The 24607-nt window shown below is 43.3% G+C and overlaps 1 protein-coding gene across 1 annotated transcript; it reads left to right on the top strand.

The window, feature by feature from the left end:
• The first annotated feature begins 660 nt into the window (after positions 1 to 660).
• On the top strand, positions 661 to 16071 carry GPR26 (G protein-coupled receptor 26). The gene is made up of 3 exons (XM_048311809.1): positions 661 to 1811; positions 6467 to 6580; positions 11566 to 16071. The coding sequence occupies exons 1-3, from the start codon at positions 1144 to 1146 to the stop codon at positions 11795 to 11797; spliced, it is 1014 nt and encodes a 337-aa protein (XP_048167766.1). The 5' UTR covers positions 661 to 1143; the 3' UTR covers positions 11798 to 16071.
• The last annotated feature ends 8536 nt before the right edge of the window (positions 16072 to 24607 follow it).

The following is a 24607-nucleotide window of genomic DNA, read 5'->3' as shown; positions in this document are numbered from 1 at the left end:
GCTTTTTAGTTTTGATCTCACAGGATGCTCAGCCTCACAGGGAGGGAGGCTTTGATTAGGAGGAAGCAAAAACTCTTGGAGAGGAGAAAAGCTGAGTGAATAGAGGTACCTGCAGCACGATGCTGCCTCTGCCCCTCACCTGCTCTGTGACCGTGGGGATGTGGCGTTGGCATTTGGGCTTTGATTTCCCTGCTTTTAAAGGAGGAGGGCAAGCAGTCAGTTTCCTCCTCAGCATCGTATGTGGAGACAACGAAGTGCAAAGTGCTGAACCAGAGCAGTAAAACCACTCCCGTCACCTAATGACAGCTCCAGAGAAGTAGCAGAATATATCCATTTCCCCCCATCTCTTTAAGCACAGCTAATGAAGAGAAAAGAAAGCCCCTGCCCTGGCTGAGAGCAAGCAGCAACACTGCAAGTGATGCACCGAAATGTAGGGAACACGCTGGAGTGCAGGAATTAGGTTACAAGGCTGTTTGCAAATTAATGGCTAAATCAATTAAATGAAAGCATGGGATTTCTCTTGAGGAAAGTCTAGTCACAGTCGCAAGGAGAAGGGGAGGGGTTGTGGAGCAGGGATGACATAATCACGTTTGCGAATCACCAGCAGTGTGCATGCTTTAATCCATTAATGGGGTTTTTATCTGTGATCATAAAAAGCAGGTTACATTCAGCCTGCAAGGGAGTGAGGGTTGGAGGAGAGGGGAGGGGAGAGAAAGACAGAGAGGGAGAGAGAGGCAGAAAGCAAGGGAGAAAGAGAGCACAATTCACTCGGTGGATTGCTTGCAAGCTTGGGGCTGGTAATTAGGGCTCTCAGGAGAGCAGTTGCTCAGAATAACGTGCTCTCCTCAAAATGGACCGGCTGGAGACAGTGGTTCAGTCCTGCTGATATTTTTTAAGCCCTCCTTGCAGTTTGATGGGCATTGCCAGTGCTTTTGTGCACGTCTCGGGAAGCGTTGACGTGGAAAGGAGCAGCGAGGAGGGGGAGGTTGGAGGAGAAAACTGCAGCTCCTCTAAAAATACGGAGGGCATGCACGGGAGCGAGCAGGCTGGGGAGGAGGGCGAGGTGGGGGCACCTCGCACCATGGTCCCCCGGTGCCGGCGCGGCGCAGTTTCGGAGATGTCCCTCCTGTGACTGGACGCACCATGAGCATCTGGGAGCTGCTCCTGGCTTTCGTGGTGGTGGTGCTGATGCTCGTGGCCCTGCTGGCCAACGTGCTGGTGCTGATGTGCTTCCTGTACAGCGCCGACATCCGCAAGCAGGTCCCGGGATTGTTCATCCTCAACCTCACCTTCTGCAACCTGTTGATGGCTGTCTCGAGCATGCCCCTGACCTTGGCGGGGATCATTTACAAGAGTCAGCCGGCAGGAGATCAGGTCTGCCACGTTGTGGGCTTCCTGGAGACTTTCCTCACCACGAACTCCATGCTGAGCATGGCAGCGTTGAGCATTGACAGGTGGATTGCTGTGGTCTTCCCTCTAAGTTATCACTCCAAAATGAGGTACCGGGACGCTGCTCTCATACTGAGCTACACGTGGTTGCACTCGGCGTCGTTCCCCATAGTGGCAGCTTCTCTCTCCTGGGTGGGTTTCCATCACCTCTATGCCTCCTGCACGCTCTACAACAAGAGACCGGAGGATAGGACACAGTTTGTGATTTTCACTGGGGTCTTTCACGCCCTCAGCTTCCTCCTCTCCCTTGTAGTCCTGTGTTTCACATATCTCAAAGTGCTGAAGGTGGCACGGTTCCACTGTAAGCGGATCGACGTGATCACTATGCAGACCCTGGTGCTGCTTGTGGACATCCATCCCAGGTAAGGTTCCCGTGTGTTCAGCAACTGCTCATGGCAAAAGAAGTGAGGAGGGGGCTCAGTGTGATGCTAAATACAGACTAAGCTGTCTCACAGCAGGGGACGGGGAGGGGGAGAAAACAAGCATCCTCACAGCCGGTTTCTATTCTGCATGTTTCTTTTCACTTGGGTTTAATTCTCTGATTGCAGAACTCATTTTTTGTTAGGCTTGAGGACTTGTTTTGGGAGGGAGAGCAAAGGAACAGGCAGTTTTGGCTAAGCATGCACTTCCCTTTGAGACAGTGATCAGATCACTGCCCTTTGTCTCCAAAGGTGGATTTAGTGGTTGATAGCTTTGCATTTTCTGGGCACTGTCAGCCCAAAATGTTGCTGGATCCGTGAGAGGGAGGAGGCTGCACATGTCCCTTGAAGTTTGGAAGGGAAGCTGAGTGCTGCCTGCTGCTCCTTTTCCCAGCAGTTTTCCTATTGCTGTGCTCTCTGTAACTTTATCATTCCTGAAGGCAGGATCCTAAGGGAATTACAGCTGCAATATTCATGCACTTGAATACCTATACTTAAACCTTAAGTGAGAGAGAATTCAGTAGCAATGTTAATGTGACAAACAAGGGATGTATAGAGCTCATTTCAAACGAGAGATTTTAGGCAAGTCCCTTGTGCCTCGAGACAGGAGGAGAAAAGTTCCCAGGGACTGGGAGGATTGTGGGCTGGAAGGCAAGCACCAAACAGGGAGAGGAATGCGTGCAAAAGTCAGGCCAGGGATTATGCACAAGCTATAAATCTTGCATGAATAATCAATGCATAGATCTGGAAGGGACGCAGGCTCGGTGTGTGATACGGGGAAGAAATCTGCCTGGCAGAGAGGAAAGCAGGGAGCGGTCAGAGAGGGCTGTCCCACACCACACCTCCCATCTGACCATCCCTGCTCCCCTTCGCTCCACGAGCTGGAGGTGAACAGCAGCCTCTCCATTCGCAGCCAGCCAGGAGCAGAGCTGCAGGGCTCAGAGCAAATGTGGCTGTCCTCAAAAACAGGTCATGCTCTGGCGATGCTTGAGGCTAAGACAAATAAGTCTGGGAGGATCAGGGCAGGACAGCCCATTTTAGAGGGACAGAAACATTTGCTCAGAATTCTCCTGTTGAGCTGTTTGAGCTGTCTCTTGACCAAGAATGCAGAGCAGAACTTTGGGCAACTCTCGTTGCCATTCCTGAGAAATACAGGTATAAATCTTCCCTTATTCACCAAGTCACACTGAGGAAAAAACTCCCCCCTGCCCTGCTTGCTGTCTGGTTGATGAACTGTGCCTCGACTGCCTTAGTTCCTGCAGCATGAGGAGATGTGGTGGTTACTCCCAGGAAAGTGCCATAAACCCACCAGGGCTGGTTTAAGCTGCATTCATTTTGCTTAATGCTAAAAGTATGCCTGGACTGCACAGCAAAGTTTAGCAAAAGGGCAAAAATCTCAGTATTATTTCTCCTCCTCTGCATTTTTTGTGGTTGAGGTTGATTTGAGGGCGTTTGTGCATTTTATGATCCTGTCACTGCGGGATGGATTCTGCGGAGCTGTGGGAATGATGCTTCTTATCCTCGGGGGAGACAGAGCTGTACAGGCACTTTGCTGTGAGCAACCTGCACCACTGGCTCTTACCTCTGGCATCAGGTTATTCTGACGCCTCTCTCTAAGAAAGGAGAGTTTTGGCTTCTTTTCTACACTACAGAACTGGTGGCTGATTTGACCCGCGGAGGGGCTGCTTTAACCAGCGACAGCTCCTGCTGCTGAAAGGGGCAGATCTCAGGTCACCTTCCCTCCTGTGAGCTCTGCACAGGGGCTGCAGCTCTGCTGGAAGAGTCAGCGATGCTCAGAAATGTCTGACATAACAAAGGCATCATTTGCATTATGTAACAGGCAAGTTCAAGGTGCACTGTAGGACCTGAGAGCGCAGCCGTGGATGCTGGGAGAGTCCACAGGAAAGAGCAAAGTTTGCAATCCCACCTTAGACTACTCTGATTCTCCTGGCTCTTTGCAGGGTCCAGTTTCAACACTGGAAAATGAGTACAGACAATTTTCTGCTTCCCATGGCTCAGAATCCACCTGCAGGGGGGTCTAGTGACAGATGGCTTTATACCTGTGACTTGGAGAGACACGAGTGATCTCCTGAAGATCATTTGAGAGGAGCACAAAGGAAACCTCCAAACACCCTACAAATTTGTGTGAATTTTTGGGGCACGTGTCCTTTCAAGTTAGCTGAGGCTTTTTTAGTGGATCCTGCTTTTTCTTTGTTCTTAAGACCAAATTATCTTGGGTATTGTGGGAGATTTAACCCATGTATTTCTTAACTCAAATTATCTATATTATCTTTTTGGTGTATCCAGCTCTACACATCTTAAGGTCCAGCATCTCATAAACTTTATTTAAAATACCAAACCTTCAAAGGGATATATCTCAGATTTCCCAGGATATTAAAATCTTTAAATGAAAGCTTAGTCAACAATCCTGTTCTATTACTGATGTCACTACTGGAACTCACATGTCTCTTATCTTAGTGCATGAAAGTGTGTGCAAAAGCAAAATATTCATCTGTGTACATTATCTACATGAAGGAGTGAGATAAAATACCTTCCTCTGTGATGTGGTATTTATTGGATGCATCTGGAAATGCTGAACAAAAGAAATGGGTTTAAGTCTACCAGGACAGTCATGGGTGAGCTCTGGAAGTGAGAGACAGCTCTGCATGTGCCAGTAAGGAAAAGATGTAATTAGGGAAATAGAGACAAAAAATACACCACCCTCTCCTCCCCAACAACATCCTAATTGAACCTGCTTTGGAAATTCACTTCCCTGTATTGCCATGGGCTTGGGATATTATGAATTTAAGAACACAGGTCTTAAACAAAGCTCACAGAACTCTAAGATCATTTTTCTGCACATAAAAATACTCCAAGTTCCCCAGCTCTTGCAGAACTGAGAGCACATAGGTTCCCTTGAAAAGGCGGATTTTTTTCCCTTATCAGCTGTCATTTCTAGCTGCAAATAACTCACATATGGAACATGTAGCACCTTTAAAAGTGTCACATTCTTTAAGAGAAAGACAATTTGTTTGGAGAACAAACTTTTCCTCCAGTATTTATTTCATCACGTCATGATAGCTGCTCTGGGGACCGGCAGTGTAAGACCAAGTTTAGAATGGAACAAAAGAAACATTTCTTCTTTAACACAACCAAAGGAGCTCACTGCCACAGAGATCACTGAAACACACTGAGATCCTCAGGACACAACATGTGTTTGGATGTTGATAAAACATTTACAGATGAAGTAAATAATGTAAGGGTATGGCCATGAGCCTCAGAGCTATGAGGGAGTGGAGCCTGAGATGAGTCATCAATTAAAAATTTACAACAAAAGTGGAAAGACCAATGCCAAACAGTTTGGGTTTTTTTTAAAAAAAAAAATATATATATATATAAATACAGGTTATGGGACAAACCATTCAGTTTGCCTGAGAAGTGACTGTGTCACTGTGAAATCTGTGCAAGGAGTCAACACGTGGCAGCGCTGCCATGTGCACAGAGAGGGGTTCAGGGTGGCAGTCTGGCTTCGGCTGGGCCCTTTGCAAAGGGATTTACTGAGGTACAGGCAGTCCTGTCACTGTGGGAGATACCAGTGCTGCCCAATCCACCTGCCTGGAGTAGGCAGGAATCATCCACATCCCTCAGAAATCATAAGGAGCACAGGAGTCACTCAAGCAGATAGAGGAAGAGGACGAGCTTTCACATTAATCCTGTTTTCACAAGAAAATGTGCTGATTTCAGAGATTTTTTGCACTGAAAGCAAAGCCTCAGCCCTGTGCTCCTTGCTGGCACACCAAGGGAATTCAGAGCTCTCTGGTGGCCTGCTGAGACCACCAACAGGAAACTCCAAGGAAAAGCTCTTGTCCTAAAATGCCACAGCTAGGGAAAAACCCAGGGTGTGACTAATTTGTATGTGTTTAGTTGGAAATGGGGCTGGTTTGAGGTGAGGAATGAGGATATCCCAGCACTGTAGATTTATTAAACAATTCCAGCTTTGCAGAGCATTCAGCACAGCAGCCCTGCAGATCTGCATGGGCTGATGGAATGTTTATGGCCACGCAGCTCACAGCTATGGGATACAGTGATTGCTCCCACGTTGGCCTGAAGGTTCAGAGTGTTCTTTTTCCCATTATGATTTTGTTGTTTTGTTGCTTATCTTGCTGGGAAGTTTCTCCTCTCCATGGCAGTGGTGTTGGAATTGCTGCCTCTAGGGAAGTAGCCTGCTGCCTGTCCCACCCTGGATATTTTCCAAATCTCTGAGTGACATCTTGCCTGCAAATACAGCTTACAGTAGTTCAAAAAGGAGCTTCCAACTGTTTTCAAGGATAAATTCCACCAATTTTACTATAGATGAATTGATATAATGGAGAGGTGTGCACATAAATGTACAGTCATGTGTCTGTCAGTAATTTTGTGGAGGGTAAGATGATCAGACAATGCATTAACATTTGGTATTGCCCCATTTAAATGCAGTGCACCTGCTATTGGTTTATGCAATTAAAACAGATTGTTCTGCATCATTCTGTAGTGAAGCCATTGCAGATTGTTACCTGATGCTGTGACTGATGCTCTTGTTTGTGTTGAATGTCACACAGTGTGCGAGAGCGCTGTCTCGAAGAACAGAGGAGACGGAGGCAGCGGGCAACGAAGAAAATAAGTACCTTTATTGGTACTTTCATACTTTGCTTTGCACCTTATGTAATTACAAGGTAAGTGTGAACCTACATCCTGGAAAAGGCTGCTGAGATGCACTCCTAGCTCAGGGAAGTAGGGCACTCTGAGCCAGAACAGGATTACAGGCTCCTGTGAAATTTTGATGCGCCGTTTCCACTCCTGTGACAGAGGTTGCATTTACTGAGCTAACAAACGATGTAAAATGTCACAGTGCTTCTCCACTCAGTCCTGATGCAGTCTGAGGGCCAGACTCTGCTCACTCAGCCCAGTCAATGTGCAGCTGGCACATCAGTCCATAAGGTTTTGCAGACCTTTTTTCAGTTGTCACCTGCTGCTCTGATTGACTTCCCAGTCCAGGGGTTGATCTCCAGGGAAACACTGGCCTCAATAGCTCAGACTGTGAAAATTTGGTCAACAACATCCAGCTGAGGTGTGAACACAGTCCACAGACTTAAACAAAACTTTTTGTGATTTATGGTCAGATGGCTATCCACCAGCTTATCTCTGGAAATGGCTCCTGTGAGAAACGCTAAATTACTCCTATGAAAAAATAAAAGTATTAGAAAGTGAGTCTCTCCAAAAAAAAGTTATCTAGCTGTTGAAGGAAATTTGCAGCTTGCATTCTTTATTAAAAGACTCTGGAAAAACTGAGATGCTGCTGTGCAAAACAGAGAAAAAAATTATTTTAAAAGTATCTCCTATTCCAGTACTATTAAGTAGAAATTAGTGGGACTGACTTCAGTCAAACTCAGATCTACCTTTAAAAAATCATTGAAAAAGCTGCATTAAGAGTGAATATAATTGAACACGTAGCCTACCCTGAGCTTTTCCTATTCAGTGTAATATCCTGAATTTCCAGAATTAGAAAGCAAAAGTAATTTACTAGAATTGCCTTCACTTTCATTTAGTGGCCACAAGACACCACTGCAATCCACGCACTTAAATGGTATGAAAGGCTTTGTAATTGAGGACATTTAGCCTTAATTCTCAAGGCGTAAGTTATTAAAGTATTTGTCTTTTTGCAAATGGTTAATTTTCATTTCATGTTGGGTCTCTGAACTTAATGAAAATCCTCCCAGTCACAGAATAGCTGGCGGCTCATCCTGAGTGACACCGAGTGCTCTAACCAGAGCTGTCAGGAGTATTTTTGCACTCCTCCAAAGGCATCTCAGCACTCAGGCACCACCTCCCCACCTCCTCTTCACTCTGTGGTGTCCCAATTTGTGTCCCAGTAGCCCTAAGATAGAGAAGACGAGTTAGAAAAATCCTGAGCCTTCTCCCTTTAGTCTGTACAAGGATCACTTAAATGTTCTCCTGCCGAGGAACAGGTTCTCCACAGAGAGTGATGATGATGAGAGGTAAAACACAGGGTCCTGGATGCATGAGGATGTTTTGAGGCAGGGTGGGAGCTGGCCAGATGTGTCAGGAGGGTTGATGTTTCCCACATTCCTGGCCTTTTCAGTTCTGGCATGTTTAGGGGGATCCCTGCACAGCAGGCTGCGGGGAATTTCCTCTTGAGCTCCTTGAGACACCTTGCTGGACACTTGCAGGGCTGGGTGTCCCAGGACAATCATCCCTTCCTTCCCTGGGCCTCACCCAGGGCTGAGGGTGTGGACACTGAGGGAATTGGGAGAATTTGGTTTTAATTGTGTGGGAAAATAGTAATTTCTGGACTCTGTCCAGTGCTTTGCATTCTCAAGAGAGACACAATCAATCACAGTTCAAGCAGTGGACAGAAGTCAGGAGAGGGAGTGCCTCTGCCAGCTCTAACCAGCAATGCACTCCAATTAAACATGCTTTTAAGTACTCCCTGAATTGGGGGCTGTCAGCAGCAAATCACAAAGTTTTACTATAACCTTGTTATCTTCCTGTTTGCACACTAAAAATAAATACCTGTCTCTAGGAAGTCCATGAGCCAGTGAAGGAGTTGTGATTATGAACCCATAGGGATAAATACTCCTCCAGATAGATGAGAGTTTTTCAGATCACATCAAGATAAAAATCAAATTAGGCACTTCTTTTATCAAGAAAACACCCTTCTAATGAGTTCAGTGGATGACCTTAAGTGGTGTATCAGAATCTGATTGTCTTTGATCCAGTGTTTCCTCTGTACCAGCATGACTGGTGCATTCCCCCATATTATATATTTCTAGGTATAGCTTGTTTCTTGTTTTGTAAAAATAACTTGTTAGTGCACATCTCTTCCTTTGCTTTATTTTTGATTATGGGATTAAAGATACTTGTTCCAAACCTCTTTTCTCCAAGGATCTTTTTCATAAGAAAAATGAAGAGAAGTCACAGCAGTTTCTGATATTCATTTCCAACTCCAGGCATTTCATACCAAAATACAGAACTTTGCTCGTGCAAGTTAATAAGTGCTGTCAATGCATGAGGAAATTGGCTCTAAATTAAAAATCCTGAAGTAATAGCAGGCAGAAGTTCATAGTCTCAAGCCCTCAGGTTACAGAGGAGGATGGTGGAACAAGCAGAAGATGATTAGAATTCTGTTGTATCATCTCTGGGGAATAGGAGGTGAGCAAACCCTGTTTTTAAACTGTTGTTTGCCTCCCAGATTGTGCTTGGGCACACAAGAAGCTCAGAATTCTTGTGCCATTTGTGTTCTTCAGCCTCCCAGCTGGGTGGGCACACTTTTGGTACAATATTTTAGTGCAGTGATTAACTGCACAGGTAAATAAAGGATTTCCAGTGTGCATTACATGTGTAGAGATCAAGGTCATGCACTTCAACATGGCATTCTCATTTGTTTACTGAAGGTGGAATAAAATAATTGGATAGCCACGTGAAATTACACACTCTACAGAGTTATAAGTTTCTAAAATATGAACAAAATATCACAGAAAAAGAGCTTACAGCTTTGAAATAAAAAGGCTCTGAAGACCAGACAGTAGAAGAGAGGCTTATGAAAGCAAGCCAGGGAATTATGTAGTTGATACTGTAAAATTTAATTTACAGGTAGCACTGAAATATTAATGTTCCTTCACTAAAAATGTCTCTTTTAGGCTGAAAAGCTTCATGAAAATGGAAGCTATGCATATCATTTCCCTCACAAATGAGAAACAAAACCTTTCAAAGGCAATAAATTCTGTGATATGCCTTGAAAGGCTGACATTTATTTGTTTGTACATGAAATGGAAATGCATAGCTTGGGGTTTGGCTGCATTTCTGTGTTTGCTGCTTCATAACTGCAAATGTAATTTACTATAAAAAAATAATACATGAGAATTGAAAAATGTGTAAATGTCAAGGAAGCTTTTGGAATGCAAGGAAAATATTTAAGATTTTATTAATAAAATTGTAGGCTTTTCATTTGATCAGTCAATGAAGGTAAAATTAGCAAGTCTAGGCTTGCAACCTGAAGTGTCTCTTTGATGTGCTTTAAATGGAGATTGTTAATGTCTCAGAGAACTGACTGACAGACCCTCAGACACAAATTTGTCATATTTTGGTTATTCAAGGCATCCACTGAATTTAATTAAACATAATCAAATTCACATCTGTAAAGCACTCAGTAAAAATAAATCATCCAAATGAAATTCAACATGATGAAATTCAAAATGTGAAGTAGGCATCAAATAAATGAAGTGGAGACCAACAAGGATGGCTCATGGTAGATTACAAAGTAAATGTGACTCAGTAGATGATTAATTTCCAAATTGTCAATTCTCATTTTAGAACACATTAATGTGGATGTCAAGTTGCATTTTATTAAAGAAGAGAGAATACACCACATGAGACCACCTGGAAACTTTAGTAGATGATAATTATGTCTCAGTTCTGATCTTCCTTTATGGGAAAGATAACAACCATGAGTTACAAGGAGAGGTTGAAAGAACATTTGTTTAGTTGAGGTGGAAGGAGAGAGAAATGGGACAGATGGAGGTTCTTTGGGATCTCAAAATTGCTGAGCCAAGCAGCACCAGTGGAGTGGCACAAGGGATTCCCAAGTATTTGCATGTGACATTCCCTGGTCACCTGAAATGTCCCTCCCCCTGACTGGCCTGTGCCATTCGCCAGCATTATTTTAAACAATGTGTAGCAGTGAAAGGTTTTGGAATAGGAATAAAATGACTGAGGAAAAAAAAACCCCTAATCTTTAAACTGCTTGAAGTACCAACATTACTGTCATTGCTGCTGCAGGAACCACCCTTCAGAAAGCTCCTTGGAAGTGGTGCTTTGTCTGGAGAAACGTGAGCAACTGAAGTATTTCCCAGGCAGATTTAACAACATCTGCTGCTGCAGACAGGTTCAGCAAAGATCTGATTTGCCATGTGGGGTTCTGTAACAGCACGTGGCTGTTCGACCTCTATAAAAATCAATAGTTTCTAACAGCCTTAGAGGCATATGGAACAGAGCTGCCCTTTGGTGTTGCTCAAAGACATGGGGAGTTATCAATATTTTACTGTCAAAAATATTCTTTTAGTACACGGTGAACTCTCTGGGCTAGTGTAGGTATGAGGAGCATATGAAGCTCTTCCCTCTCCCCCTCCCTTAATGATTTTAAAGTTTTGTCTTGCTAAATATGTTGCAAATGTGAATTCTTGCCCTTTGAACTGACCAGTTTTTAAATTCAAGGTACGATACGCCATCTCTCAGTGATGAATTTCCTTGTGTGTTTCTATGACTCAGAAACACTGTTTAAAGGCATTGAACTCTCTTTAGATCTGGACTGGCCAAGAGAGCTGGATAGCTCATGTGAGGTGACTCAGATACTCTGCAGGGGACCTAGAACCGCGAGTTCAGACTGATGCTGGGTTTTTAGAATGTGAGTGGTAGTGGAATATGACTCCCATGAGACCAAGCAACGGCACTTCGGCAAACAGGCCTCAAGTTTACGTTAGCAGTCTTTAAAATTTGCAAGAGGAGGACGACATACACATTTTCATGAGTATGGCTTTCTTTTCTTTAGTTTTGTTGCAATTGCCCAGGAATAATTTGAGGGTTTGGGGTGGGTTAATGTCATTTTTAACGTTTCACTCTTTCACCCTTCCTCTTTCCCCAGACTTGTTGAATTATCCTCTGTGGTCCACATCAGCGCCCACTGGGGGATCATTTCCAAGTGCTTAGCTTACAGCAAAGCTGTTTCAGACCCTTTTGTGTACTCTTTGCTACGGCACCAGTACAAGAAGACGTGGAAGGACATCATAAACAAGATCCTCAAGAGAAGCTCCATCAACTCCTCCGCGCTGGCGGGAGAATCGCACAACCGGAACCTTCCGCAGCTGAATGAATGAGGAGCCCGGTATGGGACAGACAAAGTGAGATTTGTGAGACAACAGGAACTGGCCCATCCTTAGTAGCTCTCCTCACCTGCCCAGGTTTTGGGAGGCAGCTGTGGACAGGGTGAAGCCCAGCCCACGTCCCTCCAGTAGCCCATGTAACATCCAAGGGAGACAGGCTGCTCTGGACCTCCTGCCCCCGACTGGAAGAGCGCTATTGATCCGTGATCCTGCAGGCTCCACAAATACAAATCTCCCGTTGATTTCCATCAGCAGCTGCATCTATAGATAGAAAAGTAGTCCTCAGCAGAGGGGCTCATGAAAGTAATGGGAGCAAACCGGTGCCATGGTGAGATTATTCTAAAAAGCTGCACTGGGATATTTGTGCTGTGTTTGTCACTGGCTGCAGGTAAAGCTCCCTCTGCTGTAGCTGCCAACATGGCTTTACAAAAACCACCCCACCCTAGTGGCTTGAGAAGGTTTTGTGCAGAAAATATCTTAATGGGAAAAGCTTAAAAAAAAAATTCTAAATATTCATCCAGCGCCCAGCACAGTTCAGCCTTCTCTGATATATATATTTGGAAGAATCCTGTAGAATTGAAGGAAGAGAAAAAACAATTTGGACTATGCTGGATTCAGCCATGTCTTCTCTAAATTTTTTATGTTATTTACTCAGAATCCCACTAATATTTTCCCCATTAAATTTCAGGAAAATACAAATGGTAGACAGGGTGGAAAGGTCAGGATGCCTCCTGCCTACCATCCATATATCTGAGCTCTGAAGAGCTGGATTTTGCCCAGAGCTGCAGATCTGGGCCCTGTGCCCAAGAGGAAAAATAACAAATCTCTTTTTCTGAGGAGTTATTAATCATAGGGTTTTTTACTACTTAAAGGAAAGATGAGCCTAAATCTGAGTTTCAAGTATAATTGCCAAAGCAAGTGGAGCACAAATAATAGGCCCCCTCTCCACCATGAGAGGGGAACCAATAATCTGAATCCACATCTGTACGTGCAAATCTCTGGAGGTTTCAGTACAAATCTTTATAGCTCTGGATTGCAGTTCTGCATAGGAACATTATTAACATTTACCATGCACTCAGATGCATGCCCAGATCTTAAAATAGGCTTGGTTAATTAGGCTTCATGAATGCAATGGTAGCTTAAATAACAGCTGACACAACTAACTGGCTGTACTTCCATCTATCCTTGCTCATATTCCAACTGTCAATGCCATACTGAGAAAATAAGGCCTCAAGTAGTAAAAAATGTGGGATTACTTTTTAGTTGGCACCTTCTCTCACGCAAGAAAAGGGCATGGTATGTTGCAAAAAATGCCCACTGTTGGATTTTCTGGCCTCTGATTCAAAGCCCAGACTGGGAACTCAGTGAGGGGCCTCACCCCAAAGTCAGTGAATGTGGGGTAACGCCTCAGTTATTATGTGAAGATTATCAGCTACCATGTAAATAAAAATTTTCAGCTTATTTATTAATTTCAGTCAGAAAAAAATACCATAATTACAATAAAATCCACATGTAATTACAGCCACAGAATTTAAGTAAGCTTTTACAGCACTGCATTTAAATGAGCCCTTGGCCAGATTAAATTGTCTATCTCAGTTTAATCATTTTGCTTCTTAGGCTTAACATAATTTTCTCAGGTGGAATAGATAAAAACACCCAGTTCAATACTTGTTTCTTTAAAAATTCAAGACATATTGATGATTGGATTGTAGTAGTGTGCAGGATGTTAGAAAGTTGATTATTACTGAGTTTAAAAAGATAAAAAGCTCTATACTGAGCATGTTTGACTAAGATCACTTTTACTAAATTGCACCAGGAAAGTCCACAGCTGTTGTAAACTTCCACGTGGAGTTGATGCCAAAGTCAATGGGAGGTTTGTACGTCAATAAGGGCAGCTCCAGAAACATTCAAACTTTCAAATTCAAAGACAGCAAGCTAGTTTCCCAGGAGAAACAATCCAAAACATAATGCATTTAGGATGTCTAGTAAAAGATGGAGAATACAGCACTGGACTTGTCTCATGATGCTTGTGTATCACAGTCAGTCACTGGTTGATTTATATCCCACCATGAGCAATAAATCTCTCCCTTCGTATGTGTTTAAAAATTTGTCTCTCTTTCATAGTGCCTTTCTTGTACAATTAATCCTATAATAGAGAATAGATATAATTTCCCCTTCCTTGCATCAGCTCTCTGTCATGTTTTGACCATCTGAAGCAAGCAGGAGTTGTAAATGCTGGTGCTTGACAAACTGCCTCAGAACACAAAATAAAAATAGCACCCCAGCATTCCCTGATGACATTTTATGGGACACTCGAAATACGATGCTGTGGCTTGTTAAGTGCTAGATATTCAGCTGAATTCTTATAGGCAACTGGCAAAATTTTCTAAAGTGTGTGTCTCAGTGATGAATGTAGATATGAGTAACCATCTGTCTGCTGAGTATTATCTGTACTATACAACACTCTGACCCGAGTGAGGTAAAATAACAGTGGTAAGTGTAATGCACAGTATTTATTATCTCTGCTCATGAAGCAGAACTGTTCTCTTGTCTAACACACGTGTGCAAAGGGGGGGGGGAGGGGGGATTTCCATTTGTTACTTAAATATTTTTGAAGAAGTTTGTAAAGTTTGGCTGCATCCTGTGCCCAAAATCTGGAGCTGCATGTGCAAAATCTGGGCAGCTGCTTAGGCAATATGCAGTTTTCTGTTTGTTAGTATCTGTGACCCATATGCAATATCTACTCCTCACACGCATGTTCAGTTAACATTTCCTTTCTATCTTGTAAATTTGGCAGGCAGAGCACTGGCAGATGATTAAGAGAATGTAGTCCACTGTGTCATTTTGTGGATTCTGAGCTTTTTCCTTTGTTCATTTTAACGGTTTTTATGTAATTTCAGAGCCCTAACTGTAAGCTGTGATCCTGGTTTATGTTATGTTCTTGAGCCAGCTTGAATGTGAAGATCTGGGTAATTGCATTTGGCAAAACCGAGGAGAGGCTGAACAGGGTTTGTTGAACAATTATTAGGTGCTAGGCCCTCTCCTGATAAATCAAAATAATGGTTATTTCACCTGAGGATTGGGTCTATTAGATGACTTTTTCCAGGTTTTATACATGTCTGCTCAATGTGTACAGCCCTGCTTTCTATGGTATTTACAAATGGGAGGATGTAGACAGGATTTAGGGAGTTCTTCTTGTGTGTAAGTTGTCACTTCCAATGTCAGGCAACCACAATACTCAACAAGTTCTATCCCTGTTCTTCCTCTTTGAGAAGATCACCCTAAAAATCTCTTTGCAGTAGCCCTAAATCAGACTTCTTAGAACTTCCTTTATGTCTGAAAAAAAATAAAAGCTAGAGATTAAAAATGGTCCAGACAAATCCTTATGAAGCCTGACGACTGTTGCAGCAGCAGCCACTCATATCATAGCACCACAGACCAGCTGAGGTTGGAAGGAACCTCAAAAGGCCCCCAAAAGGCCCCCAAAAGCCACATCCCTGCCTCTGGCAGTGATTTACCCTCTCAATTTTGCCAGTGCATCTAGGAAATGATCTTGGTTTGCTTCAGATCAAAAGTAAAATCTTCTGGCAAGGATATTTTTTTAAAAAATAACTTTGAGAAGACATTTTAGACTTAACTTCAAAATCAAAACATTTTTAAGAGATTCCAAGAGTGAGGCAGGAATGGATGTGAGTGGGAGGCTGAGGCTCAGGGAGGTTGGGAAGTACAAAGTGGCTTTGCTGCAATGATATGGGATTCCTTGGCTGCAGTGGGATTTTCCCAGTGCCCTGTTTCCACCCCGGGAGCTCTCCAAGTCTCTCAGATATTCACTCATTCCAAAGGAAAAGGTGAAAATCCTGTCAAAGCCCTGTAGCTGTGCCACAGATTGGGCTGAGGCTGCAAGAGCAGCACAGCTGCCACAGGAGGACCCTTTTGGGTTTGGGAAGACTCTAATGATTTTCAGATGGTTTATGTGGAAACTACTCATGTTTTTTGAATGACCAGAGAGTCTAATTCTCAAAGTCCAAGAGGTTTAGATCACTTGCAGGATGTGAATTTTTCTGGACCTACATGCCTCAGGTTTCAGAGCTCCCTTACCTCTCTTAATCCTAAATGAAGAAGACTCTGAATTCCCTGTCCCATACAGTTTTACATGTACAGTGAATATCTCTGGAACAACCCTTTGGAAATTGCTTTTCACTGCTGTTAGATCTGTCTTCTCCCCACTCTCAACGTTCTTATCATTAAACAAAGCTTAAAAGCAAAGACAGAGACTTCACACCTCTGTCAGCTCATTGTTACTTGACTCTAAAAATCACTGATCAGCACGGAAAGCTCAGTTAGGTCCTGATCCCAGAGTCACTGTGTGTTTTCTTTGCTGGGTTGTGAGGACTGAGCACAGGATTATATGTCTGCAGAATCAGGGATTATGTCTTTGTAACCTCCCCACACCTGAATAAGTGAGAACAATGACATTGTAGCCTTAAATCTCTTTATTTTTAATTTGCTTTTCATGCTTTCAGCATTCAATATAGTGAAAATTTTTGACAGGTGACCTTTTTTCTTAAGAAAACCATCCTGCACCAAAAGGCAACTGTCCCTCTTGGGGGGGTATAAAAGTTTACATGGAGAAAAGAGCTGCTGAGTCTTTGTAAAATGTCAGCTTCTTACCTGTACTCTTGGTGTGTATGGTGTAAATATGTATTTAGGATTGTTGGGTTTTAAGCAAATACTGCTGATCTAATGAACTGGAGAAGTTTATCACATAGGTCTATATTTCTAAGGAGGAGGATTAGAGCTACAGACTTTAAGTGCCCTTCAGAAATGTGTGTGCCAAGAAGCAAAAGCGTCAGGGGTGTGACAGCAGGGGTGGCAATCGTGGAGTAAAAGAACATTTTTGGTTGAAGAAATGCTGTTTCACAGGGTTTCAATATACCCAGAGGCACGAGCCCATATGGCTGATTATTTACACACAAAGTCATGTTAGGAAAAGGATTTCCATTTGGAATTGTTACTGAATTATACAATCATAGAGTGGTTTGGGTTTGAAGGCAGCTTAAAGATCATCCAGTCCAATGCCACCCCCTGCCATGGACAGGGACACCTTCCACTATCCCAGGCTGCTCCAAGCCCCGTCCAACCTGGCCTTGGACACTTCCAGGGATCCAGGGGCAGCCACAGCTGCTCTGGGCATCCTGTGCCTGCCCACCCTCACAGGGAAGAATTTCTCCCTAATATCCAATCTAAATCTCCCCTCTGTCAATTTGAATCCATTTCCCCTTGTCCTGTCACTCTCTGCTCTTGTCCAAAGTCCCCCTCCATCTTGCTGGTATTAGAAAACTGTTTTCTAGTCACTGTAGTTCTACAATTTCAGCTTTAAAACAAACCTCTTTTAAAAGTCATGCAAAGAGCAAAAAATTGAAAGCCCCCATTCCCTTGGGATTTGGATCCAGTGCTTTTGAATGAAATGCCAGAGCGTCCCAGTGAGATACCAGTGGGAATGCAGCAGGTCCATGGTGCAGAGCTGGCTGCAGCCTTCCCCTTGCTGCCCATCCCAGTGTCCTGCTCTGTTGTATTGTACTTGTGTTACGCTGAGCTCTGGAACAAAAACTTTAAAAAGCCCTGTCAGATACCAAAGTGTTTTAAATTACCTCCTGACCACTAAGTCCTTGTGCACAGACAGGTAAATTCTCCTCCTGTTTTGCTGATGGGATCAATGAGCAACACAGGGAAAAAAATACAAAGTAAGAAATCTCATTAATTTAATGACTTTTGTGAGGAAAAAGTCAGTAAAATGACTGGTGCCCTCAGGGTCACACAGCAAACAAGTGACAAGGCTGGGGACAAGTTCTCTGTGCTCTGTGTCCAGCCTCATTCAAGTGAAATAAAGCCACCTGCATCAGCCAGACTAAAGAATGGGTCTTTTTATAGAAGAAACCATAGGGCTTCCCAGATAAGACATTTTAAAACTATTATCACATATTGCCTTGGAAAATAGAAATAGGTAACTAAGAGGTGCCTTGATTATTTATACACATGGCATTTTTCTAATCCTTAGAATTTTTTTCACAGCGTTTTTTGTTTTTGAAGATTATTTTAGGATTAAAATTTCCATGTTTGGCAATCACTAATCATTCCCTTCTGAATTCTTGCAGGAATGTAACCTATTACCAGTCCTTCCAGATACAGTTAGATATAAACATTTTCCCCTAGATTAGACTATTAGAAGATTATTTGATTTAAAAAAAAAATTCTAAGGAGCTGGTTTTACAACTCCTTGCTGCAAGGACAGTGGGGTTGCTTGGGTGAGTAAGGACCATTCATATCATGAGAGGTATAAAAGGTTCAGTCTGTGTATTTAAAGTATTTTGTTTTGTTTTGCAAATACTGAAAATAGATGGGTTCCTATTTCTAAAAGCACCTAGAGCCAGTCTGAAGGAAGGTAGTTATGAAATAACATTGATAATAGCTGCTGTAGATAGGGCATGTTTGATTATATTATTATAAATATACCACTATAATTTATTGCATTTAACTTTTTTGCATAACAATGGGGTGTAATTGCAGGGGCTATTTATTTTGGGGGGAAATGGGAATATAAATGAAACCTTTCTAAACTGCATGGATAAAGGGATGCACAGACCTCTTTGTAATCACAACACATTCAAGAGTGCCATGAGGTAACATGGATTTTAGGGTCTCGGGTAAGCTAAACTCGATAGTCTCCTAAGAGATATTCCAGAGAAACAAATATATTCATGCAAAGGCAAACACATAAAATCCTCTGTGTCTACAGTTAAAAGGAATACAAAAAAATCAATGTTAATCCCGAGTGCAGATTTTGAATAATGGGGCCTGTGCTGTCTGTTCTGTTTACAATGGCTTGTGCTTTGTGGATACATATCAAATATTGTAATATATTTTTATTACATAGAGTTAATGGTTAATACAAAGTGACATATATAAATAAATACATACTATATCTGTATATTGTGATTTTGTTTACTGTTAATGAAATGTGATTCTGATAAATGACTTGGCATGAGCTATTTTTCCATATAAAATTAATGTTTTAAAAAGTCTGTTTCACTTCATTGTTGCAAAAGTCAAGCCTGTGGTGTCATGGCAATGATGTGACCTGGTCAGTCCCTCCTGTTTTTTGGAAAACTGTTACAAAGTGCATTGCAATGGAATTTTACTTCATTCCAGTATGAGCAACACAAGTGGAATAATTGAAGAATCTGAATATACAATGCTTATGTCTAGTTTTGACAGAAATGTTGGGTCTTAGTACACGTGGTTGTACTTAGGTTTAGCTGTTCCCTGATGTCCTGAGCAGGTTTCAGAGTTGGTTTCAAGGTTTGGGGGATTCCCTCTTCCTGCTCCCTGAACATCCTTTGCCATTCAGAGTTCCCACAGAAAGGTCTCAGGCTGAAGACTCTTCCTCAACACCCCCCAAGTGGCAAATTTCCTGCATAGGGAATGTCTTCTGGTCCTCGCTGAGCAGAGTCTTTTATTTTCTATGTAAAACCCAAATTCTTGGTCCTGAAACCTGTTTTCCTCCTGATTTACAGGGATTACTCATTAATACTTTAATAATGACTAATGGATTTTAGTAACAGCATAGAATAAGAGAATAGTTTGGATTGGAATGGACCTTAAAAGTTATCTCATTCCACACCCCCTGCCGTGGGCAGAGACACCTTCCACTCACTGGAATCAGCACATTTCCAGTCTTCTCCCCGTGATCTCCAGGCAGAGATTTGAGCTGAAGATTAAATTCCACTCCAGTGCACAGATTAGGCCTCTTAAGGGCTCTTTTGCTTCCCATACAGGTGTTAAATCTCCACTGCAGAAAAGCAGAAGAGATCCCAGAAGAGCTGAAACTTCTCAGACATGAAATAATTTCTGATTTAACCAACACCATAACTTTGTGCTGTGTCTTTTTTTTTCCCACTTCCCCCCGTTATTTTAAATAACTATTTTCCCCACATTTCTCTGTGCATGCCCCACCTCCCTGGCAGGCACACCCATTAACAAGTGTCTCCACGGATTAACACCCTCCTCTCACAAAGGCTGGCAGGGCTGGCTGAGGTAAATCATTTATTTATTCACGTTCAGCCTGTAGCCACTTTCAATTTACACTGAGAGCAAGGCACAGATCGGGCTCCAAACAAAACGCTTTCACTGCTATCTTTGAAAGGAGAAGCTGGCTCTGCAATCCTCAGTACAACAAGCATGTTCTCACATGAGGGAAAAGGCATTTCCCGGAATCACAGCTCCATCCTGGGCTCCAGGCTCAAACAAACAGGCAAAGGAAACCTGCGAACATCATGCGAGGGATTCTGGGACGCTGCTCCCTCTCTGAATCTGTGGGAGGTTTTATTTTGCTCTGGTCTCCATTACAACTTTTTTTCATCCCTTAGGAAGGACCTAAATATTGTCTTTCACAGTACAAAGGCAAATGCAAAGGCATATTAATTCCTGGAAAGTTTCGCCTGGAGATTTAGCAGAGACAGAATAATTATACTGGAAAATGCAAGGAAATGTAGTTTCAAACGACTTGCCATCCATATCATTATATAACTTTTTTCTTTTGCCAGCATCATGCTAGAACAGAGTTAAAAGCCTCATGCCAACTTCTGCTGGCCTGGCTTTGGAAGGAAAGCAGCTGCAATGCCAGCAGACAGTGGGCACGTTCCCAGCGTGGCAAGGCCCCTCAAACAATGCAAATATTTATTTTAATCCTTTGTACTTAGCAGCACGTGCAGTGTAGAAGAGAGGCCCAGATAGAGCTGTAGGAGTCCCAACACAAAATAAAGAGCTCATGTGTGTCCCTGGAGGGGCCTGAGCCACTCTGGTCCCTGACACTGGGGCAGCACAGCAAATCTCTGCGCAGCACCAGGGGCCCAAGAGGCGTCTGAAGGGAAAAGGTCGGGAGCCATTTAGTGTTTTCTGGGACATTTGATAACAAGCAGCTGACCTAAACTGATGTTCATCCCCTTGTGTGGTTGTACAGACTGTTTTCCAATGGTTGTGCTGGAATATGCTGGGCAAACATCATAGAAATATCCATTTTGGTCAGAGGGATGGAGCCCCTCTTCTCTGGAGCCAGGCTGGAAGAGCTGGGGGTGTTCACCTGGAGAAGAGAAGGCTCCAGGGAGAACTTAGAGCCCTTGGCAGGGCCTAAAGAGGCTCCAGGAGAGCTGGAGAGGGACTTGGGACAAGGGATGGAGGGACAGGACAAGGGGGAATGGCTTCAAACTGCCAGAGGGCAGGGCTGGACGGGATATTGGGATGGAATTGTGCCCTGTGAGGGTGGTATCAGTTAAAAACCATTGCCCCTAATCCTGTAATGAGCTGCCTGTATACAAAGTCCCTCTCCCTCACTTTTATAACCCCCTTAAGGTACAGAATAACCTAGAAACAAACAGCAAATCTGGCAGGACTCTGAGGGTCCAACTTGACTCACGTTGAGTTTTTTCTGAACTTGCACGGAAGAGCAGAGCCAGGGTTGCACTTTCCTACATTAATATTTACAAAGGCCTACACTTTTTCAGGATTGCAAATTCTTGTTTTACCACTATGAGAAAAAAACCCTGAGATTTAGAGGTTTTAATATATACAAAGTCATCATTTGTTAGTTTTTACAAGGCTACTCTTTCCTTCCATTTTTTTTCTGATATAAAGATTGCTTTCAGCACTTTATCATCTGTCCTCATTTAATCCATTTCAAAATTTATCCTTGCAGCATGAAATGTTGCTGTTGATCCCATTAAGTGTCTTCTAATAATTGCAGGGTTTAAGAAAGCTAAAGACAAAAACTGACTGAAATTAAGCTTGAAATGAATAAGAACATGAAAAAAAAAGAGTAGGAGTATGGTAATTACATGCTTATGACTGTGACATTAGGCAAAAGAAAACAGAGCAGCAGATGGTATCTGAATCTAAAGAAAAATGTAAATGATGATGAACTCACACCATGCCCTAAATAACGGTGTGTTCAGCAGCAGGTAGATGTTCTATGTAAAGAAGTGCTGCCTGATAATCAAGGACATACACCCAACCCAGGAGGGACATACTAGCATCCTTTATTAGATGAAAAATCACTTTATCAGTTTCTGTGTACTGCAGGGCCCTTGCCTTGCTTTCCTGGCCATCTCTACCATGGTGCTTGTCAATAAGCTCACATTAGTGTTGATATTTGTCACTGGCAGTCACACAAAAGCATCACCTCCTCCTGTGACCTTGGTAGCCTTAACACAGCTATTGCAGCCTGGGTCGGTTTGTTAAAGATATTTTTACTCATGCTTTGTCCCTTCTTTGCAATGCAAAAGAAAGAAGAGGAAGGGAATATACATCTATGCATTTTTTTCATAGATATATACTTCTATATTTGAAGCACATATAAATATGGATGGGCTTTACAAATGTATTCTTCCGAAGGAATAATACAAAGGCAATAAAATCTATTGTCTGTTAAAAATTAGTCAATTAATTTTAGAAAAGATATTAGTATTTTGTAATTGTAATTTCCACTTCTGCTACCTCAAGAGGACTGAGAGAATATTTCTGCCTAGCAGCGAACAATGAATATACATGGGCAGTGAGATCATCTCAGAAGAACTTGTAGTTACTTTGGATTGTTTTCTCCTCTATTTTTTGGGCAGCTTTCAGAGAGTTTTTCCAGGGACTGAGGCTTGTTCTTGTTATGGTAAAAATGAGCAGAGTAGATTGAGTTGATTAGGTGACAGAGATTCTACCTGTGCCTTTCTAATTTTACTTTTTCTGCCTCCATAACCCAGATTCCATGTGTGTTCTGAAATCTCCATCAATTTTAGAGTCTCTCAGGGCGAGGCAAGTACCCAGTGTGGCCCCACGGCTTCCCAGTCTCATTCCCCTTGCCCAGCTCACCTCTCCACCCCTGAGCTTCCACTCCATGGCCAGGAACAGCAACACCCTTTTATGTTTTGCATTATGCTCGAGAGCTTCATTTCACCATCCCTTACCATGTATTTTCTCTTCTCCCTGTCCACCCCAATTCCCACCAGCTCTTCCCATGCCCCACAGATTGGCTGGCAGGTTACTGCTTGTTATTCCCTATATTTTGCTGCTTTTAATGGATGCAGGTGCACACACTGCTGCGCTGCTTTCCCCGGGAGCCCACAGTTCTTAATCATCCTATTAAAGTGATTCTGTACTTGCCATCATTTTCACATTAAGATGATCTGCTTTAACTGCACACACAGAGATGTTCAAATTATTTGTTGTGAACAGCTGATTGAATTTAGCTCTGTTTGCTTACAAATTACCCCCTGCCTTTTTGAAGGGGTAGAGAGCTGCTGAGTCACTGAAGTTATTCAAAATATTTCAGGTATTTTGGGCTAGAGGGGCACAAGCACTGCTGCTTACAGAGAGCTGATGTGACAAATGGTGGCTGAAATGCCAGGGGGACACTTTGCAGGGAGCACCTCAGCTGGTGGCAATGCCTGATCTTCGAGGAGGTTATCAGAGTTCTTACCCTGAATAATTCATGTGTGCACAAAGCTTTTCTACAGCGGCAGTGCCACAGGAGCAGCCTCAGTGCTAACCATTTAAAAAAAATGTTATTGTCCCTGCTGTGGCCACAGGACCAGGGCAGTGACCGTCCCCTGTGCTGGCCTTGCTGAAGGACCCCAAATGCTGTGTCCAGTACCTGGCCCTTCATGACAAGAGGGATATTGAGGGGTTGGAGCCCCAGGAGCGGCTGAGGGAGCTGGGAAAGGGGCTGAGCCTGGAGCAAAGGAGGCTCAGGGGGGACCTTGTGGCTCTGCACAAGTCCCTGACAGGAGGGGGCAGCCGGGGGGGTCGGGCTCTGCTCCCAGGGAACAGGGACAGGAGAGAGGGAACGGCCTCAGGCTGGGCCAGGGGAGGTTTAGGTTCTACATTAGGGAAAACTTCTTTATAGAAAGGGTTGTCCAGCCCTGGCACAGCTGCCCAGGGCAGTGGTGGAGTTCCCCATCCCTGAAGGGATTTAAAAGCTGTGTGGATGTGGCACTTGGGGACATGGGTGAGAGAACAGGGGACACGGCCTTGGCAGGGGGAATGGTTGGACTCAGAGATCTTAGAGGGCTTTTCCAGCCTAAACAATTCTATTCTCTGAAAGGCTCTATAAAGCTAAGAAAACATGTCAAATTACATTTTTATTAGTAGTTTGTTTACAGCAGCACCCACAATGTGCCAGACCTTTTATAAACACCCAGATGTCCATGGGTCATGAACTTTGATGTAGAAAATCCTCCTGCTTTCCCTGGGGGAATCAGATAAAGAGTAACTCTTGGCAAGCTTTGGGATACTGATAAGGAAGTCTATCAAATGCAGAGACAAAGGGGTTGGGCAGTTTGATCTTGACATCAGCAGGCTTTGTATGGTTTCAGCAGATGAGCACCTGCTCTTGTTTCCTCTCTAAAGTCTCTTTACAACCTCGCATGAACTGTGGCCAAATTCCCAAATAATGCAAGGTAACATTTTCAGATGCACAAGTCACAGGAGACCCCGGGGTTCTCTTCAGCACTGTGGGGGCTTTTGTTTGGCTTCCTTTCTTTTCCCTTCTTTTCTTTTTTTGATGGTGGGAGGGATGCTATAACCACTATTTTACATCCTGAGTTCTTAGGCTTGCTGAAATTCGAGGACATACAATCAGGGAAGCTGATAAACACTGGAGACTCCTACACTCTGCTCTGGTTGTTACTATATTAAGGCTGCATTTGTGCAATTTGGGGTTTCTAATGTGGAACAGTTGGCAGCTCTGCAGTGCTGGTGCCC

Source organism: Corvus hawaiiensis, chromosome 8 (assembly GCF_020740725.1).
Source record: "Corvus hawaiiensis isolate bCorHaw1 chromosome 8, bCorHaw1.pri.cur, whole genome shotgun sequence".
NCBI lineage: Eukaryota > Metazoa > Chordata > Aves > Passeriformes > Corvidae > Corvus > Corvus hawaiiensis.
This window is presented reverse-complemented; position numbering and strand designations above follow the sequence as displayed.